Below are 20,409 nucleotides of genomic sequence, written 5' to 3'. Positions count from 1 at the left end.
AGATGGTGGTTCTGCAGGACTGTGTTATCATTTTCACAAAATTTTTCAAAAGTACATTTTTATCATCAAATCTTACATAAACCTCATTTTATAAAACCAGGTATGCCCAGAGCAGAACATTTGACCATGCCATTCTGGGACTGAAGATACATGTTTGGATTTCAGTTATGGGCACCTATAAGCAAAAACCGGGGTGGGGGTGGAATGGTCCATCCTGAAATCATTAGAAATTGTGTCTTCCCCTCCTGCATTGCCCTTGCCTGACTGCTCTCTTCTCTCATGTGCTCTTGTACAGCGGTGGAAATAAGAGGGCACATAAGAGAAGGGAGGAGGATTAAGGCAAGGGTAATGTAGGAGAAAAAGACACAATTTCTAGTGATTTCAGGAGGGACCATTCCACCCCCCCCCCCCCCCCCGGCTTTTCTAAGTAATTTCCAGCGTGGACTCTTGTGCACTTTCTAGTACAAGCTTCCTGTCACTATAAAAACCCATGCAAGGGGGAGGGCATTACAAGGTCTGCCAATGCACAATTGCTGAAAGGCCCCATGCTACAGACTTACAGAAGAAGCGTTGCTGCACCTGAGGGGTGATCTAAGGCACAGGCCTAGATCAAGGCTGGCAATTGCAGTAGCTCTCCCATTCGTACTCTGTAACGCTATATTACTAAGCCCTGCTCTATTCCACGATTGAGATACCCCCCCACCCCCAATAGATGCACACACAATTGGAGATGTCATGCTGGAATATTCTGTCCCTGAGCCTCAACTTGTCTTGATGTCAGTCTAACTTAATTTCACTGTATTGTTGATAATATCCAAAATCCAAATAAATAATATGATTGTATTATTTTCAGAGGTTCTAGAGATGGATTTTCTTAAAACATCTTGGAGAAGAGATCTCTTCTCTCTTCTCAGCTTTATCTTTCTGTTGACTTGTCTTCACTTCCAGATTGTAAATGCAGGTGAGTCACTCCAATATTTTCTGGGTTTTTCATATCAGGAAAATTTAAGAAAGTATTTTCTGGTGCAAAGCAGTGGCTTCTTTTCACATATGACTTTTTGGTATATGTGTGCTTCCTTGAATAGTGCTGAAGTAGATTGTATGTTCAGTCACTCACACCTGCTGTTTGTGGGAGTTACATTTTGTGGGGAAAATAACCTTCTGTCATCTGAACATGTCCCAGGATACGACCTTGGAATTTGGGAAGAGCACACATAATTTTAACTGAGTCGAGGGTGGGTAATTTTCCTTATTTAACTGGGTACAGAGGCTTTGAAAATCAGTGGCCCACTTATTAAATATGGGTATGTTGTCCAGACCCCTTCTCTCTTATCCTTTGTACACAACAGAGTCATGGAGTTAGGAAAAAGAAAATAAACCTGTTATTTCTAATAGTAAAAACAAAATTGTATATGAGGTGATAAAATATGAGTGAATTCCTTCAAAAAGGCAGTAAATCCTAATAATAAATAAATAAAAATCTTCCACTTGTGAGTTCATTCAGACTTTCCCTTCTATATCTACATGGTGAGGCAAAAAAACTAATAAATAAAAGTAACCCTCTAGAGGTTTTTTTGCTATTTTCTCAGCAACCACTTAGAATTTCAGTGTGAAATTATACAGCTTGATTTGTTGTTACTATCTACATTTATGTGCTGAGTGGAATGAGATTATCTTTAAACACGGTAAAGTTACAAACTTTTTAGCGTGACCACCTAGCAATTTTCGCATGTTCAAAAATGTTAGCACTGTAACATCGAAGTCCCTGAAAATCTCCACTCCATCCTATCCAAATCTATTTGGCCACGATCAGAGCACAGACCGTAGAAGTCTGCCCAGTACTGGCTTTGTCTCCTGATCTCTGCTAAGCTTCTTTGGATCCATTCTGTCTAAACAGGATTCCTTTATGTTTATCCCACACTTTTTTTAATTCTGTTACTGTTTTCATCTCCACCACCCCCTGTGGGAGGGCATTCCAGGTATCTACCACCCTCTCCGTGAAAAAATACTTTCTGATATTATTCCCGAGTCTGCTCTCTTTCAACCTTAATTCATGTCCTCTCGTTTTAGTGCCTTCCTGTCTCTGGAAAAGGTTTGTTTGCGGATTAATACCTTTCAAATATTTGAAAGTCTGTATCATATCACCCTTGTTTATCCTTTCCTGCAGGGTACAGTGGTGGAAATAAGTATTTGATCCCTTGCTGATTTTGTAAGTGTGCCCACTGACAAAGACATGAGCAGCCCATAATTGAAGGGTAGGTTATTGGTAACAGTGAGAGATAGCACATCACAAATTAAATCCGGAAAATCACATTGTGGAAAGTATATGAATTTATTTGCATTCTGCAGAGGGAAATAAGTATTTAATCCCTCTGGCAAACAAGACCTAATACTTGGTGGCAAAACCCTTGTTGGCAAGCACAGCGGTCAGACGTCTTCTGTAGTTGATGATGAGGTTTGCACACATGTCAGGAGGAATTTTGGTCCACTCCTCTTTGCAGATCATCTCTAAATCATTAAGAGTTCTGGGCTGTCGCTTGGCAACTCGCAGCTTCAGCTCCCTCCATAAGTTTTCAATGGGATTAAGGTCTGGTGACTGGCTAGGCCACTCCATGACCCTAATGTGCTTCTTCCTGAGCCACTCCTTTATTGCCTTGGCTGTATGTTTTGGGTCATTGTCGTGCTGGAAGACCCAGCCACGACCCATTTTTAAGGCCCTGGCGGAGGGAAGGAGGTTGTCACTCAGAATTGTACGGTACATGGCCCCATCCATTCTCCCATTGATGCGGTGAAGTAGTCCTGTGCCCTTAGCAGAGAAACACCCCCAAAACATAACATTTCCACCTCCATGCTTGACAGTGGGGACGGTGTTCTTTGGGTCATAGGCAGCATTTCTCTTCCTCCAAACACGGCGAGTTGAGTTCATGCCAAAGAGCTCAATTTTTGTCTCATCTGACCACAGCACCTTCTCCCAATCACTCTCGGCATCATCCAGGTGTTCACTGGCAAACTTCAGACGGGCCGTCACATGTGCCTTCCGGAGCAGGGGGACCTTGCGGGCACTGCAGGATTGCAATCCGTTATGTCGTAATGTGTTACCAATGGTTTTCGTGGTGACAGTGGTCCCAGCTGCCTTGAGATCATTGACAAGTTCCCCCCTTGTAGTTGTAGGCTGATTTCTAACCTTCCTCATGATCAAGGATACCCCACGAGGTGAGATTTTGCGTGGAGCCCCAGATCTTTGTCGATTGACAGTCATTTTGTACTTCTTCCATTTTCTTACTATGGCACCAACAGTTGTCTCCTTCTCGCCCAGCGTCTTACTGATGGTTTTGTAGCCCATTCCAGCCTTGTGCAGGTGTATGATCTTGTCCCTGACATCCTTAGACAGCTCCTTGCTCTTGGCCATTTTGTAGAGGTTAGAGTCTGACTGATTCACTGAGTCTGTGGACAGGTGTCTTTCATACAGGTGACCATTGCCGACAGCTGTCTGTCATGCAGGTAACGAGTTGATTTGGAGCATCTACCTGGTCTGTAGGGGCCAGATCTCTTACTGGTTGGTGGGGGATCAAATACTTATTTCCCTCTGCAGAATGCAAATAAATTCATATACTTTCCACAATGTGATTTTCCGGATTTAATTTGTGATGTGCTATCTCTCACTGTTACCAATAACCTACCCTTCAATTATGGGCTGCTCATGTCTTTGTCAGTGGGCACACTTACAAAATCAGCAAGGGATCAAATACTTATTTCCACCACTGTATACATTTTCAGGTCAGTAAGTCTCTCCTCATACGTCCTTGCAACGCAAATCCCATACCATTTTCTTCGCTTTTCTCTGAACAGCTTCTAGTCTTTTTACATCCTTAGTAATATACGTCCTCCATGTAAAACCGGCGAAATGCTAGTCAAACGCGGCTTTTTTTTTCCATTATCAGGCGAAGCCGGCCATCTCGTGAGCATGCCCATGTCCCACCCCCGTCCCGCCTTCACTACCCTACCGACACGCCCCTTTGATGTTTCGCCAGCTCCACGATGGAAAGCAGTTGAACCCAGTCAAAATCGGCTTTCGATTATACTGATTTGGCCGGGTTTCAGGAGATCACTGGCCATCTCCCGATTTGTGTCGGAAGATGGCCGGCGATCACTTTCGAAAATGAGCCTGTTTATCTTCATCACTCTCCACATAGCTATTGTCATTATCTTTCATTCTTGCAATTCCATTTCTATCTTTTCTCCTTTCCCCAATATATCTGAAAAAGGTCTTGTCACTTCTCTTAGCATCTTTAGCCATTTTTTCTTCCGCCTGCGCTTTCACTAGACATATTTCCCTCTTTGCTTCTTTGAGTTTAATCCGATAATCTTGTCTGTGACCCTCCTGTTGCATTCTTCTGTATTTTTTGAATGAAGCCTCTTTTGCCCTTATTTTTTCAGCCACTTGTTTAGAGAACCATATAGGCTTCCTTTTTCTCTTGTTTTTGTTTACTTTCCTTGTGTAAAGATCAGTTGCCATATTTATAGCAGTTTTCAGTTTGGACCACTGTGCTTCCTCTTCACCCATGCCTACCCATGCCATCATTTTCTTCTTCAGGTAGTCCCCCATTTTACCCAAATCAGTACATCTGAAATCCAATACTTTGAGTTTTGTATGTCCATACTCCGCTTTTGCTCTTATATCAAACCATATCATGTGATGATCACTATTACATAGGTGGGCACCCACACAGATATTGGAAACACTTCCTTCATTGTTGTGAGCACTAGATCCAGCATCAACCCTTCCCTTATGGGTTCCATCACCATTTGTCTGAGCAAGGCATTTTGACAGGCATCCACAATCTGTCTACTTCTTTCCATTTCTGCTAACGGGATGTTCCAATCCACATTAGGCAAGTTAAAATCTCCTAACAATAGCACCTCCCCTTTCCCCAAGCTTTTGAATACCTCCTATTAGATCCTTATCCAGCTTCTTCATTTGTACCGGAGGTCTGTAGATAACACCCAAGTGGATACAGGTTCCATCTTCTCTTTTCAGGACAATCCATATAGCTCTTCTTTTCCCCAGGGTCCCCTCATTTCAGTGGCACTGATATTGTTTTTCACATTCAGCGCCACTCCTCCACCTCTTTGTCCGTTCAGAGCCATTTTGACCCTAGCATCATACTGAATAGAAAGATATGCCCGATAGAGGGTAAGCAGATTACGTCTGTATATAGAACATAAGAATAGCCATACTGGGTCAGACCAATGGTCCATCTAGCCCAGTATCCTTTTTCCAACAGTGGCCATGACGTCACAAATACCTGGCAGAAACCCAAATAGTGGCAACATTCCATGCTTCCAATACCAGGGCAACTAGTAGCTTCCTCATGTCTGTCTCAATAGCAGAGTTTGGACTTTCCTCCAGGAACTTGTCCAAAGCTTTTTTTAAACCCAGATACACTAACCACTGTTACTGCATCCTCTGGCAAAGAGTTCCAGAGCTTAACTATTTATTGAGGGAAAATATATTTCCTCCTATTTATGTTAAAAATATTTCCATGTAACTTCATAAAGTGTCCCCTAGTCTTTGTACTTTTGGAACAAGTAAAAAATAGATTCACTTCTACTCATTCTACACCACTCAAAATTTTGTAGACCTCAATCATATCTTCCCTCATCTGTCTCTTGTCCAAGCTGAAGAGCCCTAACCTCTTTAGCCTTTCCTCATTTGTGGGAAGTTCCATCTAGGGAGTTGCATGGGGACAGAAATCTTACCCATCCCCACCCGTCCCTGCTAGAATCTCACCCATCCCCACCCGTCCCCACTGGAATATTACCCATCCCCACCCATCCCCGCAAAAATTTAACCCATCCCAACCCGTCCCCACCTGTCCCCGCAAGAATTTAACACATCCCCACCCATCCCCGCAAGAATTTAATGGTACATAAAAGAAAATTCTGGTCAGCTCCCTCAGTCTCTCTCTGGATTTGAGCCACATCACTGTAGACAAGGAAGGAATGGAAGCTGAAACTTAGAACACTCTGGTGTGCACATGTAAGATTTGTCTCTGATTTCTGGCACCGTGTGCTGAGAGGTCACCACATGCATGCGCCAGTAGGTCAGGTGACATCCGATGCTCTTGCCTGTGTCAGAGCTGAGGTCTGCGCATCAGCCCGGGAGCAAAGAGGATTAATTGTAACATAGTAAGTGACAGCAAATAAAGACCTGAACAGTCCATCCAGTCTGCCCAATAGTCACACTCATTATCAATTCATGATTAAATCAACGAGTGTGATATTATATACTTTCTTTCGTGTGTCTGGAACGTAGACCATAGAAGTCTATCTGGCCCTATACTTATGTTCCAACTGCTGGAGTTCTCGTTGAAGCCCACTCCAGTCTATTCGTCTTCTCATTTGTGGGATACAGACCGTAAAAATCTGTCCAGCACTGTCCTTATGTTCCAGCCACTGAAGTTGCTGTCTAAGCCCTTTCTATCCCATCCTAAACCAGACTGCCATATATTAGACACAGATCATACAAGCCTGCCCGTTATCGGCCCTAGTTAATCACAGCCAGAGTCGCCATCTAAGCGTCACTTGACACATCCACACACATGCAGCCATTTAAGGTTAGGATTTTTATAACTTCCATTTTCTAATTAGAGATACTCTGTGTTCATCCCAAGCCTTTTTGAATTCCATCATCATTTGTGTCTCTACCACCTCCTTAACGGAAGACTTTCCACATTTGTGCTGTTAAAGCAAGGAGGAAGAGGAGGAGGAGACAGCACTCAAGGTACGCGGTAGATGAGAGGCTGATGCAGTGCAGCTTACACTTCCACAGGAACCCCACAGGACCTGCTTCCGTCCCCGCGGGAACCCCGCAGGACCTGCTTCCGTCCCCGCGGGAACCCCGCAGGACCTGCTTCCATCCCTGTGGGAATCCCGCGGGTTCCGCGGGATTCCCGCGAACCCATTCCCGAGCAGCTTTCTTCTATCCCCTTTATCATTTTGGTCGCTCTTCTTTGAACCTTTTCTAATTCTACTATATCTTTTTTGAGATATGGCAACCAGAACAGATCACAATACTCAAGGTGAGGTCACACCATGGAGCAATACAAAGGCATTATAGTACTTTCAGTCTTATTTACTATTCCTTTCCTAATAATTCCTAGCATCCTGTTTGCTTTTTTGGCTACCACCGCACACTGAGCAGAAGATTTCAGTGTATTATCTACAACAACACCTAGATATTTTTCAAGTAACTATGATTCAAATTATTCTTTCCAATGTACATCACTTTGCACTTGTCTACATTAAATTTAATCTGCCATTTGGATGCCCAGTCTTCCAATTTGCTAAGGTGTTCCTGCAACTTTTCACAATCCGCATGTGTTTTAACAACCTTGAATAGTTTTGTATCATCTGTAAATTTAATCACCGCACTCATTCTGATTTCCATATCATTTATAAATATGTTAAATAGCACTGGTCCTAGTACCTGCGGCACTCCACTGTTCACCCTCCTCCATTGAGAGAAATGACCATTTAACCCTACCCTCTGTTTTCTGTACAATAACCAATTCCTAATCCGTACCAGAACATTGCCTGCTATCCCATGACTCTTTAATTTTCTCAGGAGTCTTTCAAATAGAACTTTGTCAAAAGCTTTCATAAAATCTTCCAAAAGACTCTGAACATTCATGGAGTACAAGGCAGAGAGATCAGATAGCAGATTCACCCCCAGATTTTTTAGGACCTGCTACTCTCATATCAATGTACAGGTCCCCACCCAAGAGGTCCACACACCTGGCAAAATAGGAAGGGCCACCTATTTTGACAAGTTGATAGTAAAGCCCGAGAAGTGTCCAGATTCAAAGATAAGTGCTAAAAGATGTTCTAAGGCTAGCTGAGGAGTGGTTAACATCAGTCATGTCATCTGCAAAAGCCAATGCTTTGATTTCTTCAGTGGAAATCTGCACCCCTGGAATCATAAGGTCACTGTTAATCCACCTCAACAATGTCTCCAAGGAAAGACAAAATAAGGGTGATAGGGGGCATCCCTGCTGGGTGCCTCGCTAAATGGAAAAGGTCAGCGTCTGGACTCCATTGACCAAGATCTGGGCTTGAGGATTCTTATAGAATGCCTGAATCGCAACAAAAAATCACACTGATATGCCTATCCTGTTCGCTACCTCAAACAAATGGTCCAAGTGCACTTTATCAAAGGGTTTTTCTGCATCTAAGCTTACCACCAATGATGGAATCCCCAGGGCCTTACAATGGGACATAGCTAAAAGGATTTTCTGTACATTCTGCACCGACTGATGAGTCCCTCACAAATCCCATCTGCGCTTCACTCACTAGCATAGGCAAATAAATGGCAAGCCGATCAGACAAAATTTTAGCCAGACGTTTCACGTCCAAGTTAAGTAACAAAATTGGTCTGTAGGAATCTGCTTTCTTCAGGGCATAAGAGAAATAAGGGCCACATTATCATGAAGATGAAAAGTCCCCTCTGTCACTACCACCTGAAAATAGTCCTAAAGAGGACCCAAGATTTGTCCCTGTATGGCATCCATCCCAGGGGCAGCCCAAGTCTTAAGAGATTTGCTTGCTCCCTGGAGTTCCTTTACTTGCAGGGGTCGAGGCAACCCGACGTGATCTAAGAACCCCTGAGATGTCCCTCTTGAAGTCCGCCCAACATCAGCATAGAGGGTTTCAAAGTGTGCATGAAATATATCTTTGATCTTATCGCTATGTGTGATTAGCATTCCTGATGCATCCTTCAAGGCCAAGTTCAGCTCGAGATCCACCCCAGCACTTAATTACTCTCGCCAAGTGCCTACCCGCCGATTCCCATATTTGTAAAATTTATATTTCTGGTAGATCAAACTACAGGTGGTTTGCTCATGGATTAGTGAGTTCAATGCTATCTAGGTAGATTCAAAGGTGTCTTTGGCCTCCCAATATTTTGTTCATATTTAGGCCCATTTCGTTTGTCGCAACTAACCCTCCAAGTGTACTATACTGGCAGCCAACTTTTTATTCCATGCATTAGTGTATAAGATGATGTCCCCCTGCAATACTGCTTTCGCGGTATCCCAAAATAGTTTGGGTTGGTCCAAATGTTGCGCATTAGTGGTGAGATAACCATCCCACTGGTCCTGCACATACTTCAAAAAATCTGAGATCTTGGCCAGATACACAGGAAAGCACCACTCCTGGGTAGCCCGGTGACAGCTAGGCACTTCCAAGTCTATACTCACAACTGTGTGATCAGATATCATTTCAGGAGCAACTTCTGCCGTCTGAACCGACACAAACAAGCCTTGCTTCACAAATATGTAATCAAGCCGAGACAGATTACCATGTGCCCGGGAGTGATGAGTGTAATCTTGTTCCCTGGGGTGAAAGAGATGCCAGGTGTCCACTCCCCTAAGGCTGTCCCAAATGAGGAAAGAACACCCGTTCCCGGGGGTCCCCAGCCTTGCAAGCCTGTTGCAGTGCTGTCCTCTCCAAGATGCATGACCAGATTCATATCTCCTACTGTCACTAGGTCAGCTTTGTTGTAAGGGAGTAAGTGTTTGATCAATTTGGGGTAACAAGATCTATCAAATGGCATGGGGCCATACGCCACCAAGATACAGAAGTCTCTGCCATGTACCCTTTCCTTCAGGAGAAGATACCGCCCATGTTCATCTTTTAAAGACCACCTGGGCAGAGTAGGACAATCTTTTCCTGATGAGATTGGCCACACGCAGTCAAGATTTTAGCTCGTTTGACTGGTGAGGTCACACCGCCCACATTCCAGGTCACAATCTGACAGCTAGATTCACTTATGAAGGTCACCAGTCAAAGTACTCAGTAACCTCTGAATATACTAGAGACTCAGAATGCCCAGCCACCACTTTAAATCCCACTTTCTGGATGATTCACCCTTCTATACCAAAGTGCAAAAAAACAAGTGCTAGCACTGATGTACCAAGCACACCACTACCCCAACACATACACCAAATTGCTATCATGACCACCCTACCAATGCCTCTCAACTTTCCCTGACATTCCCTCCCAACTCCTAACTTCCCCTGCCCACTCCTCCCTTCCACCCTGCTTCATCCCACAATATCTTCCATCGCATGTCTAAGCAGTAGAAAATGGAAACCACTAAGGATGCCAGGGGACCCACAGCCCACCACCCAGTCAAAAACATGAGAAGTCTCTTACAAGATATAACATTAAAGAAAGCCCACTATGAAAGCACATGATCTTCAGCATTTTTCTATTTCGCCCCAAGAATGTGGAACAATCTACCGAAATATATTAGATCAGAAACCTCATTTTTAAATTTTAAGTCCTGTTTAAAAACACGTTTTTATGAATTGGCCTATAGCTCCATAAATTCCTGACTTTTGAACTGGTAGTTTGTAAGACTGGAAGGCACTCTGCTTGTCAGTCTTTTACCCCATCCCTGACTTTTTATTTATTTTCTTAAGTATTGCCATAATGGAACAGACCAAAGGTCCATCAAGCCCAGCATCCTGTTTCCAGCAGTGGCCAATCCAGGTCCCAAATACCTGGCAAGATCCCTGTTACCTCTATCTATAAATTGGTGTTCTTTTCCTGACCTGTTTATTTTTAATGAAATTGTAAACCACCACAGATCAGTTTCTGGCAAGCGGTATATCAAACACATGAAAGCTACTATGTAGCAAATTTAAAACAAATTAGGGAACATATTTCTTCACATAACATATAATTAAACTGTTGAATTTGTTGCAAGAGAATGTGGTGAAAGTAGTTAGCTTAGCAGGGTTTTAATAAAGGTTTGAACAAGTTATGATGACCCAACTCATTCAAATTTAGATCCAGGCCCTCTTCCAAGCGTCTGCCATTGAGCTTGTTCACCTGGCAGAGCTCAACCAGGTGTTCTACTCTCGTTATTTCCTCATCCCCAAGAAGACAGGAGGATTCAGACCCATCCTGGACCTCTGAGAGCTCAGCAAATGCATCCTGAGGGAAGAGTTCCAAATGCACTCTCGTTGATCTGGAAGAACAGTTGGCTAGTCTCCCTGGATCTCCAAGATTCGTACACTCACATTCCAATCCACAAATCCCACAAAAAACAGGAGAGCACATTCTCCTTTCCATGTTAGTTACACAGCCATTCTTGTTTCCTTTCTCATTGTTTGGCCCACCCTGTGGGCTTTAATAAAGTTCAGCAAAACCAGAGCTTGATGTCTCACTTTATTCCTTCCCTGTCCCCACAGCCTCATCCTACCATAGCGGGCTCTCGAAGGGGCCCATCCAATGGGCAAAACTATCTGGGCCCTTCTCACCCCTCAGCTAGAGAATCACCAATGTGTGGCTGAATCATCCTGGTTGTCCGTGGAGAAAGTGAAGCCACTTACCTGTAACGGGGTACTTTATGGACAGCATGAAGTCTTCTCCCCTATGGATGAGTTCATGGAACCAACCTGGAGACACCTGGAGGGGAGAGGGCTGCACAGGGATTTGTATAGTGGGCAAGTAAGGCATGCTCAGAGGGAGCCTTCCAAAAGCTTTCCTCTGAGTTCTGGGAGAGCATAATCCATTTCCGGGTTCATCGTGTAACGTCACCTTTTAGTAAATCTAGCCCTTGATTGTAAGCCTTCTGAGGCAGGGATCTATCTGAACTGGCTTTGTACATGGATTTGGAAAGGTGAGTGATGAAATCTAAATCTAAATAAGGTTTCAGAAACTGAATGAGTTATGAGCATCAGGATCAGGGAGTGTCTTTTGCTATCTCTTGGATAGATTTTTCCACCTCTGGGAACCATAAGAATGTAAAAACACAACAGTTGCCATACTGGTCCAGAGCAGTAGTCAATCCAGCTCACAAATAGCTGGCAGAATCTCCTAAAAGTAGCAAGATTCATGATACTTACATCAGGGATAAGCAGTGGCTTTCTCCAGGTTTACCTTAACTGTTTATGGACTTTTCCTCCTGGAACTTATCTAAACCTTTTTAAAATACAGCTATCTTAACTGCTCTTACCACACCATCTGGCAACGAATTCCAGAGCTTAATTATGTGCTGAGTGAAAAGTATTTTCTATTTGTTTTAAATGTATGTAACCTCATTTGTTCTTCCTGAAAAAATAAACAATCAATTTATATTTGTAAGTCCCAGTCCGCTCAGGATTTTGTACACCTTTATCATATCTCCCCTCACCCATCTCTTTTCCAAACTGAGGAGCCCCAACCTCCACAGCCATTTCTCACATGAGAGTCATTCCACCACTTAATCATTTTGGTTTCACTTCTTTCTGTTTTTTTCTTCCTTTATTTATAAGTTTTAACATAATAATCAAGCATAGTACTTATACAGAAAGGTTACCTGGTTCCATTATATAATATAAGAAAATCAAAATTTTGTTAACTATAATAAAGACATATAGAGAAAGTTCAACCAGATTTCCTCAAGTCCACTATTTGGAGTTTCAAAATGTTACATATATGGCTACTTAAGTTTTTATAAACTAAGAAACATAACAGGAATTTGCTGAATCTGATTCCCAAAAAGATTCCAGTTTATATTATACTGAACTATTCTCACCCTTCCCATTAGACCCCTTAGCTGTTAAAAATGCTGTGAGTTGGGGTGGATCAAAGAAGACATATTTATTCATCTGGTATTTAACAATGCATTTACAAGGGTATCTCAGAAAAAATGATGCCCCCAAGTGAAGGACTCTGGGCTTCATCATAAGAAATTGTTGTCTGCGCTTCTGAGTATCTTTTGTCACATCAGGAAAAACTTGAATTTTCAGTCCAAGAAAACATTTCTCTCTATTAACCAGTTTTTGTCTGGAGTTAATGCCACAGTTGCAAGTAAAGTCGACGGTATCACCGTTTCACTATCAGAAGCTTCTAGAATCTCTGAGACATCCAATTCTTGAATCTGACTCTCTCTCGTTTTTGTCGGTAAATAGTATACTTGAGAAAACGGGGGAATAGCCTCCTTGGTTATATATTTCCTTAGCATGTCTCTTGGAGAACCCGCAAATTGTTTGGGGAAGTTCAAAAAACGAAGATTGTTATTTCTTATAGCGTTTTCCAAGGACTCAGTTTTCCTTCTAAGGAATATTAAATCTCTAATCATATATTCTTGATGTGATTGTATCATTTTTACTTCACTTTCATATTCCTTATTTTTATTTTCTATTGTATCTATCTTAAGGTCAATAACTTTTGTCTTTTGTTCCAATGTTAATACATCTTGAGCCAGTTTTTTAACCTGTGGCAATATTACTTTTCCCAAGTCTGCTATTAATACCCATAAACTGTCCAGGGTTACTTCACTTGGTTTCTCAAATGATGTGAAAGGCATTGTTACCTCTGTAATAGAAAGTCCACTTTCCTCATTCACAACATGAGTCTCTCCCGTTGTTCCAAGAGTAGGCATCATTCTTCTCTATCTGACTACCCAAGTCTCCCTCAGTCTGAATTCGTCCGGTTGGTTGTACCTCCAGTCTCTCTTCCTGCGTTCCAATAGGCTTCGAGGCAGAGGACGCCATCTGAGGGGTACTGCAGACTACTGGTTGAGGGGGAGGAGTTCTTCCATCAGGGCTGAGCGAAAGCTCCAGCCCAGTGAGCGCTCCAGGGTCTCTATTCACCCCAGAGCAGACCAGCGGGCTGCTGTCCGACGCCTCTGGAATCTGATCCCTCCGAAGGAAAGTTTGTAAAGTTGGTTGGTTGGAGGATAAGTTTTGCCGCTGAGGAGCAGTGGAGGAGGGCCGCCCCTTCTTTTCGGCATCGCTAAAGAATAGGAACTTCAGAGGAACGGTGGGTGCGTCTGATTCATGCAGCGGCCATTTTGAAACTCTCAAAACCTTTCTGTTTTTTTCTAATTCTTTTTTGAATGCAGCAACCAGAATTATGCACAATACTCAAGTTGCAGTTGCACTATGGAGTAATACAGAGGCATTATGATTTCTTGGCTTTATTCTCTATTCCTTTCCTAATTATTCTGTTTGCTTTTTTGGCTGCTGCAGCACACTAAGCAGAAGATTTCAATATACTGTCCACGATGACATCTAGATCCTCTTCCTGGGCAGTGACTCCTGTATAGCTATAATTTGGGTCATTGTTCCCTCTGTGCTTCTCTTTGTATACATCCACATTAAATTTCATCTGTCATTTAGATGCCGTCTTCCAGTCTCATAAGGTCCTTCTGCAATTTCTCACATTCCTCTTGACAGGATTCCTATGATTCAAGATAAACGGAAGGTTATCCAGTTTGTAAGAAGAATTTATTGGTCATTTTCATTCCCCTGCCTCAAGGCCCTTGTAACTAGTGTAGACTGTTATGTCTCTTTACATGCCTCAGTAATCAGACCCATAATCTCCATTGCTAATTAATGTCTTTCCATTTGTTTTTAATATAATTTGCAGAACGCTTTAAAGTCATTGGTCCTGATCAGCCAGTGGTTGCTGTTCTGGGTGAAGATGCTGAGTTATCCTGCCACCTCTCCCCAGTCCTCAGTGCTGAACACATGGAGGTGAGGTGGTTCCGATCCAGTTTCCAATTAGTTGTACACCTGTATGAGAATGGGATGGATCAGAATAAGCATCAGATCCCGGAATACAGAGGCAGGACAGAGCTGATCAGAAAATATGTTTCAAGTGGTACTGTGTCACTGAGGATACACAACATTGGGCCTGATGATGAAGGAAGTTACACGTGTTTCTTTAAATCTGATACGTCCTATGAAGGTGCAACATTGGAGCTGAAAGTAGCCCGTAAGTGGAAGATTTCATTCTCTTCTGACTTTCTATCTTGTGTGTGTTCAGTGTGGCATTGACTAAAAGACACAAGTAGCTATTATGGCTACACTGCCATAATGCGGATACACTGCAGGACTCACTGATATTACATATACGTTGTTAAAGAAAGAGGCAGAGAAGTGATAGGAGAGATTAAGTGTGGATAGTGAGCTCAGAGACAGGGGCAGACAGAGACAATAAACACTGAGCAGGACCCTGACCATGAGTCAGACCTAGACATATTACAGGCTGAAAGTAGGGAATAAAATACTATCTCATGTATCTTCCCTTAAGGTATTGGAAGAGATCCTTTAAGAAGATGGGATAGGACAGAAACTACTGAATCATATGAATGCCCCCTCACAATTATGCACTATGGCTATTTACTGCATAATTATAGAATAGGGTATAGGCACTATACTGCCCTGTATGTGCATAAGTGAACACTAACCCTTGTGGATGGCAATATTCTATAAATTTACATGTGCAATCAATGTGCAAATTTCAGCACCCTGTTAGAGAAACAGGTGGAAGGAGGCTTCATTGCAAGGGTAACCATACTGCTATATTGTGGATACACTGCAGGACTTGCTGATATCAAGTTTCAAGTTAGTTTCAAGTTTTATTAGAGGTTCACTATCCCGCCTATCAGATCAGGTGTCTAGGTGGCGGTCAGGCTAAAACCAAAAAATGAGGAAAGAGGGCAGAACTACAATATCTCGGTAACAAAGAGGGAAGGGAAGTAGGAGGGGGGACATTAAAACTCACTGTCAGTCAGACTCATCATCTGCAGCAGAGGAAAGGGGAGTGTATATAGATGATTTAAGAGAACTATCTAGGAACAGGAAGGTCTTAAGCTCCTTTTTGAAACTTTGAAGGGAGGTGTGGTGACAAACGGGCTCATTTTCGAAAGAGAAGGACGCCTATCTTTCGACACAAATCGGAAGATGGACGTCCTTCTCACAGAAACGTCCAAATCGGTATAATCAAAAGCTGATTTTGGACGTCCCAACTGCTTTCCGTCACAGGGACAGCCAAAGTTCAAGGGGGCGAATCAGAGGCGTAGCAAAGGCGGGACTTGGGCATGCCTAACACTAGGACGTCCTCGACCCATAATTGAAAAAAAGGATGTCCCTGATGAACACTTGGACGACTTTACCTGGTCGTGTTTTTCTTACGACCAAGGCACAAAAAGGTGCCCGAAATGAACAGATGGCCACCAGAGGGAATCGGGGATGACCTCCCCTTACTCCCCCAGTGGTCACTAATCCCCTCCCACCCTCAAAAAACATCTTTCAAAATATGTCCTGCCAGCCTCAGATGTCATACTCAGCTCCATCACAGCAGTATGCAGGTCCTTGGAGCAGTTTTCGTGGGTGCAGTGCACTTTAGGCAGGCGGACCCAGCCCCAGCCCCATCCCCCACCCCTTACCTGTTACGTTTATGGAGGAAACAGCGAGCCCTCCAAAACCCACCACAAACCCACTGTACTCACATCTAGGTGTCCCCCTTCATCCGTAAGGGCTATAGTAGTGGTGTACAGTTGGGGGTAGTGGGGTTTGGGGGGCTCAGCACACAAGGTAAGGGAGCTATGTACCTGGGAGCATTTTATAAAGTCCACTGCAGTGCCCCCTAGGATGCCTGGTTGGTGTCCTGGCATGTCAGGGGGACCAGTGCACTAGAAATGCTGACCCCTCCCATGACCAAATGGTTTGCATTTAATCGTTTCTGAGATGGACGTCCTTGGTTTCGATTATCTGCGAAAATCAGAAACATCCATGTCTAGGGACGACCAAATTTCAGGTTTTGGATGTCCCTGACCGTATTATCGAAACTAAAGATGGACGTCCATCTTGTTTCGAAAATACGGGTTTCCCCACCCCTCGATGGGGACGTTTTGCAAGGACGTCCTCATGAAAACTTGGACGCCCCTTTCGAAAATGCCCCTCAAAGTGTCTGTGGAAGCCTTTTCCAGTGTTCTGGGTCCTGCACAGAGAAAATGGCTTTCCTAGTATGTTCATGTATGATAACGCAATGTCACGGTTGTGCCCATGTTTCGTGCTGTTCTTCTTCTCGCCACCTGGTGGCCAGACCTGGTGGCTGCAATGGACTGTCTGGTTACTGTCACACGTTCCAGATTTCAGTCCGGTCCGGATCTTCCGGGCTGCCAGACTTGCTTGTTTTGTTTGAGCCTGCACAGCATCCATAGCTGCCTGGTGATTGCTGCAGCTGAGCCTACTGCTGCTGGGCTTATTAGCCATTTGGAAACTCTCTGCTTTGCCTTTGCATCGCCTAAGGCCCTGGTATGTTGGTGCCTGTGCACTTCTGCCTAGTCCAGTTTTATTGTCTGAGATTCTTGCCTGTTTCTAGTTAGTCTGTGTGTAGTTTAGCTTAGGTTTTGCCTGTTTCCTAGCCTTGTTTCTTGTTTGTATTTCTGTGTTTAGTTTCTGTTTGTCTGTGTTCTGGCTTAGTGGCTGCTTGCAGCTTTTATTTCTGTCTTTTGTCAGCCAGTGTTTGTTCCCTGTTTCAGTGGCTGCTTGCAGCTTTCAGTTTCTGTCCTCTAGCTTGTTCATTCCCTGCCTTGTGTTGTATTGTCTGTGTGAGTCCTAGCCCAGTTTCCTGCCTTGCTGCCCATGTATGTTCCTTTCCCCTTTGACCCTCAGTCCTTGTTCAGCCTAGTGGGGATCCAGTTCCTGCCCTGTCCTATAAGTCCTGCCAGCCGCCTGCAGCCAGGGGCTCAACTCCTGGGGAAGGGCGGCCATGTGCAGGTGAAGTCTAACTGTTTGTCAGAGTTCTGCCTTGTCTCTGGTGTGGGGTGGTTTTGCCTGCCGCTGCCGCTCCTCGGCAGTGGCCCAAGGTCTCACAAACCTAGTACCTGCTTTGAAAGCGTGACAGAATGCAAAGGCCATGAGCTCGGCAAGATCATCCTTCCAGCCCCAGACTTATTTTTCTGTTGACAATCCAGGTTCCAGCCCCGATTTAGCTCCTAATTCCAGCTCAGATCCCAGTTCCAACCTAATTTTTGCTCTGGATCCGTTTATGACGCTCCATGATTACCGTGTTAAACTTTTGTCTGAGCCAGCCCTGAAGAATATCCCTGACGCTGCAGCGGAGAGAACGCGTGTCTTTTGACTTGGGTACCTTGAAAACCCAGTTTCTGTTATTGATCCCTCTACCAAGCTCTTCTATTACCGCTTCCAACTCCTCTGGGATCCAGCCCTGTGGGAGACTCCTGAAGCCCAGGTTGGAAGAAGGTGGCTTAGTAGTCCCGGGTTGAGTTCCAGCTCCAGCCGAGAGGCTGAGTCTAAGCCGAGTTGCTGTTCCAGCCAAGATGCTGAGTCTATTCCGAGTTCCAGTGCCAGCCGAGATGCTGAGTCCACTCCGAGTTCCAGTGCCGGCCAGGATGCCGAGTCCACTCCGGGTTCCAGTTCCGGCCGAGATACGGAGTCCATGCTGAGTTCCAGTTCTAGTCGAGATGCAGAGTCCATGCTGAGTTCCAGTCCCAGCCAAGCTGCTGAGTCCGTGCTGAGGTCCAGTCCACGCTGAGTTCTAGTTCCAGCCAAGAGGCGAAGGCCAGTCCTGATGCCAGTCCTGGTTCCAGTCTTGACTCCTGTTCAATTTCCAGCCACGCTACTCCTGGTCATGTTTGGAAGCTCCTCCGTAGGTTTCACCATTGTTACCCATGGAGACCTGAATGCCCCGTGGAGGTCGGGGGGGCCTTGAGGGGGAGGTACTGTCATGGTTGTGCCCATGTTTCGTGCTCTCCTTCTCGCCACCTCGTGGCTAGACCTGGTGGCTGCAATGGACTGTCTGGTTACTGTCACCCGTTCCAGATTTCAGCCCAGTCCGTTCCGGATCTTCCGGGCTGCCAGGCTTGCTTGTTTTGTTTGAGCCTGCACAGCAACCGTAGCTGCCTGTTGATTGCCGCAGCTGAGCCTACTGATGCTGGGCTTATTAGCCATTTGGAAACTCTCTGCTTTGCCTTTGCATCGCCTAAGGCCCTGGTATGTTGGTGCTTGTGCACTTCTGCCTAGTCCAGTTTTATTGTCTGAGATTCTTGCCTGTTTCTAGTTAGTCTGTGTGTAGTTTAGCTTAGGTTTTGTCTGCTTCCTAGCCTTGTTTCTTGTTTGTATTTCTGTGTTTAGTTTCTGTTTGTCTGTGTTCTGGCTTAGTGGCTGCTTGCAGCTTTTAGTTCTGTCTCTTGTCTGCCAGTGTTTGTTTCCTGTTTCAGTGGCTGCTTACAGCTTTCAGTTTCTGTCCTGTAGCTTGTTCATTCCCTGCCTTGTGTTGTATTGTCTGTCTGTGAGTCCTAGCCCAGTTTCCTGCCTTGCTGCCCATGTATGATCCTTTCCCCTCTGACCTTCAGTCCTTGTTCAGCCTAGTGGGGATCCAGTTCCTGCCCTGTCCTATAAGTCCTGCCAGCCGCCTGCAGCCAGGGGCTCAACTCCTGAGGAAGGGCGGCAATGTGCAGGTGAAGTCTAACTGTTTGTCAGAGTTCTGTCTTGTCTCTGGTGTGGGGTGGTTTTTCCTGCCGCCGCTGCTCCTCGGCAGTGGCCCAAGGGCTCACAAACCTAGTTCCTGCTTTGAAAGCGTGACATGCGAAAAGCTGTTATTACTAGTAAATTATGAGTGGATGATTGAATTGTCTCTGGCAGGTGTATGGAATCAGTAGCCAGGAAAGATATGGTGGTTCTCCAGTTTTGTGGGTCTTATAGACAGCAGCAGAATTGTAAATATAATAAGGTGGGACAATGGGAGCCAGTGGGCAGCTTTTAAGGAGTGGGGTCACGTGATCAAATGTCTTGTTTTCCAGTTATTAGTTTTATAGCTGTGTTTTGGATTATCTGTAAGCATCTAGTGTCTGTAGCTCTGAGACGTAGGTATAACGAGTTGCAAAAGTCTAGTCTGCTAATCATGAAGGAGTGTATAAGGATGTTAATGGTTTGCGGATGAAGGAATGGACAAATGTATCTGATCTGTTTGAAACTATAGAAGCAGTTCTTGATGTGTGAAATCTGTTTGGAGAATGTAAGAGATTTGTCTAGGTAAACTCCCAAGTATTTTAGTGGATTGTACTTGCAGAACAGATGTAGAATTAAGGAGAATGGGGTGTGTGAGTATACCATTTGCAAAGTTGGAAAAGAGAAGACAAATTGATTTTCTAGGATTGAATATAAGCTTATTGTGGGATAACCATTCGGTTATTTGTAGAAGCCTATAATTTAGTGATTGAATCATGTGAGTATCTGTTGGGTCAATTGTAAACAGGGCCACTGCGCCAGTAGGGGGAGGAAGGAAGTCTCCTCCCCAGGATTAACCCGAGCTCCACAAATTGCCACCAGTAGATACTTTCAAATATTCTTCTCTTTTTATTTGTTTCCAAGTTAAGGACAAACGCTTCAGTCCAGAGCCCTGGGTTAGGGCTGCCCCAGGCAGGGCTGTGCTGCCCCTCAAGCCAGCAACCCAAAGTCTCTGCCCTTTCTTGAAGGGCTGCAATAGTCCCCTTTGAAAATCCCTCCTTTTCAAAGTCAGTAGCACAATCAGTGCTTGCCTCTAAGCAGGATTTCTCCCTCCTGTCCAAACAAGGTTTTCAGTTCCAACACAGTCCTTCCA

At 44.3% G+C, this 20,409-nt stretch overlaps 2 protein-coding genes across 2 annotated transcripts in view; both read left to right on the top strand.

Annotated features, from left to right (window-relative positions):
- Positions 1-20,409, top strand: part of LOC115466343 (butyrophilin subfamily 1 member A1-like) — a 494,943-nt gene that overhangs the window by 592 nt on the left and 473,942 nt on the right. The window contains exons 2-3 of the mRNA XM_030197531.1: positions 854-961; positions 14,425-14,772. Coding sequence (XP_030053391.1) covers positions 865-961; positions 14,425-14,772 — 445 coding nt within the window. The 5' untranslated portion in view covers positions 854-864. The remainder of the gene's footprint in view (positions 1-853; positions 962-14,424; positions 14,773-20,409) is intronic.
- LOC115466338 (butyrophilin subfamily 1 member A1-like) overlaps positions 1-20,409 on the top strand; it is a 1,244,786-nt gene that overhangs the window by 1,023,288 nt on the left and 201,089 nt on the right. The window lies entirely within an intron of this gene.

This window comes from Microcaecilia unicolor, chromosome 3 (genome assembly GCF_901765095.1).
Source record: "Microcaecilia unicolor chromosome 3, aMicUni1.1, whole genome shotgun sequence".
Lineage (NCBI taxonomy): Eukaryota > Metazoa > Chordata > Amphibia > Gymnophiona > Siphonopidae > Microcaecilia > Microcaecilia unicolor.
The sequence above is the reverse complement of the archived record's forward strand: the minus strand, read 5'-3'. Positions and strand labels throughout refer to the sequence as shown.